Here is a 2,672-nt window from a genome sequence, read left to right as displayed (position 1 = left end):
CTTGGAATCAAGATATACCAACTTATCATGATGTCAAAAGTCCTCTATTTCATTCCACAGGCCAGTTACAATGTCCATACAATTTGAATTTAATGAAACTATTGCTTTTGTAATGCCTTTGGTCAATGTAGCCACTACTCATTGTAAATGTTATAGATGGGGTACATAAGTGATACGTAGAATCTTAGAAAGTAGTTCTCCAAGGAAAGATAATGGAAAAGAAGAGGAAACAGATCAGAAATGGGGACAGAGCTATCAGCAAAGAAATGCAAAGAGAATGGTTAAGGAAACGGAATGCAGGAAGCAGGAAGGAAGAATGAAAATGACCCTCATTGTCTGTCACAATGCTGATAAGCGCAAAATTACTGCCAGGTGCTAGTTTAGACTAACTTTCCATCGAGCTTGCAAATAAACACACTATTTTTTTTCAGCCCATGAAATGTTATTAACAAACAAGGGCAAGGTTACATAGGGAAGATGAGACTGAGGTAAAGTATCCAGTCTTTTTCTGACTCTGAACGTAATAAAACTTAAGAAAGAGTATATTAAAAAGCAAGATTTTGAAATAGGTGAATTTAAAAGAATAAGTACCATGTCTCATATATTTGTTTCTGCAAAAAGATTTTCACAAGACAGCTATACTTGCAATGTATATTTCAGTGCTTTTTAATTTTCACTCGGCAAATAAAGTTGAAGGAAGATTGTATTTGTATGCTTAGTTAACCCTTGCACCTGATATGATTCAAACCTTTGAGGAAAGACAGATGTCACTATGAAAGTTATAGTGAACAATCTCCTACATCAAGTGTCCATGTGTGATACAGGAAGTTTTAACTTACTAATATTCACAGGTAAGGCATTACAATGGAAAAAAAAGACATTATTTCATAAAGAGACTTTAAGAATACATGTGTAAGTGAGGGGGTGATGACTAGCCTGTACAACAGATGAATTTTTGGAATGTTTAATAGACATCTATCATGATTTGATTTGTGGCTTGAGTCGCAAGTTCTCTTTCTGGGCATCTTTTGCTTGACAGAATCCCAACATAGCTCAAGTTCCTGGAGAGTTTAACAATCCTCTTCTGCCAGCACGATGATCTATAAGGGTTTAGTGCTTAGATGTCAGAGTAAGTGTTGATGACACACGGAAGATCTGGGGAAGCATGTTACTAAGTTGATAAAACATTTCTTCAGAAATACTCTGTAAGAGGTTAAAATAAGTTTGTATTTGTTAAAACATTTATTTTTTAATAAATTAAAAATATTTTAAATTATGGAACTAGTTCTAGATATGGAGTACAATATATAAAAATTATCTTTCATGACTGATTTAACTGCACAGCTATGGACAGGGCCTGTTTTCCTGGCTCGGTCCTCTGAGACCCTGTTGTTTCTATCAAATAACAGGTTCGATTACCAGAAAAATCCCTAGATAACACTAGTGTAATCAATAACACAAGTACCACTAATTTTGCTAAGGTCTATATAGAATACACAATCATTCTCTGCTTATGTCCTTATTTATAAACTCTCCAAAATCTACATAAATGGGAACAATTGAAAACAAAGGAAAGATAAGTCAAGTTTGATTTTGGGGTCAAATAAAAGAACTCCTGAGTAGTAGACGCTGACATCTTTGACAAAAAACTAAGCAGCTTTATGGCATACAGACATTTCTCCCTCTAAAAAACAAGAAGCTGTCAGCATTTTGTCATTATATTGAGTTTAGGGCAGTGTACTCACTGTATCTGTGAGGAATATTATAACAGATTAAAGTGGGGTGAGAGCTATTCAGATAACACACCTGTGGTACCAGAAATTGCACTGTCCTAGAAATTCCTCCATCCCATGAAGCCATTTCCATCATGAAACCTAAAACAGAACAATAGATTTTGCAGAATTATGCGTTCTGGTCTTCAAACCTACCCATCTTTTACTGAAATAAACTGAATTTTCATTGTGGGGCTTTGCATCTTCACTTCTTAGATCAAGACATTGGGGCTTCGCCGCTGCCTATATCAGAGGCTTCTGCAATTCTTAATTCTCCATGCCAGAGAGCTTTAATATAGTTTTGTCAACAGATTCTTATGATTTCTCAAGTCCTATTTAGTTTCGATACAGTGAAACCAAAAAAGGTTATTAAAGTCTAATTAAACATGTGGCTCTACTTTTTTTTCTTTTTAAGAAAATAAAAAGCAATAGAGAACTGTAATAGAGCAAAATATAAATAACATCCAAATATCCTGCATTTCAAGAGGGCTGGATATTTGTTTATTTTGTGACTAGAAAAAGATAAGTAAAAAAGCCCATTATGAAATATTTGCTTTTTAAATAAACCATTTAATTAAAGCACCAGATGACAGGAGTAACTCACATTCTCTCTCCTGGGTTGCTCTACTTTTAATATTTGGGAAGAAGAAATAAATAGGTCATTGTCAAATATAAGATTATACTCACCTTTGACACATTTAAACACGAGTTCTGCTCTCCTTAAGCACCACGGTATAGTCATTTCCTAAAAACGGAAACAAATCTTTTTAAAAACAGAACTTTGTAAAAAAAATACATAGTCGGATTTTAATTTATATATGTTGATCATCCAATTGTGAACAGATTCAGGTAACTATTTGCTAATTTCAGCTGAATTTCCTTTGTATTTCAAGCCTATGA

At 34.0% G+C, this 2,672-nt stretch overlaps 1 protein-coding gene across 8 annotated transcripts in view; it reads right to left on the bottom strand.

The window, feature by feature from the left end:
* Positions 1–637: 637 nt before the first annotated feature.
* The window catches only part of CUNH12orf4 (chromosome unknown C12orf4 homolog), a 40,570-nt gene continuing 38,535 nt past the window's right edge, over positions 638–2,672 (bottom strand). For all 8 annotated transcript variants that reach the window (XM_011361800.2, XM_023531578.1, XM_023531575.1 and 5 more), the window contains one exon: positions 638–1,203. In XM_011361800.2, coding sequence (XP_011360102.1) covers positions 1,111–1,203 — 93 coding nt within the window. In that variant the 3' untranslated portion in view covers positions 638–1,110. The remainder of the gene's footprint in view (positions 1,204–2,672) is intronic.

The sequence above is a fragment of the Pteropus vampyrus genome, unplaced genomic scaffold (genome assembly GCF_000151845.1).
Source record: "Pteropus vampyrus isolate Shadow unplaced genomic scaffold, Pvam_2.0 Scaffold70, whole genome shotgun sequence".
Classification (NCBI taxonomy): Eukaryota; Metazoa; Chordata; class Mammalia; order Chiroptera; family Pteropodidae; genus Pteropus; species Pteropus vampyrus.
The sequence above is the reverse complement of the archived record's forward strand: the minus strand, read 5'-3'. Positions and strand labels throughout refer to the sequence as shown.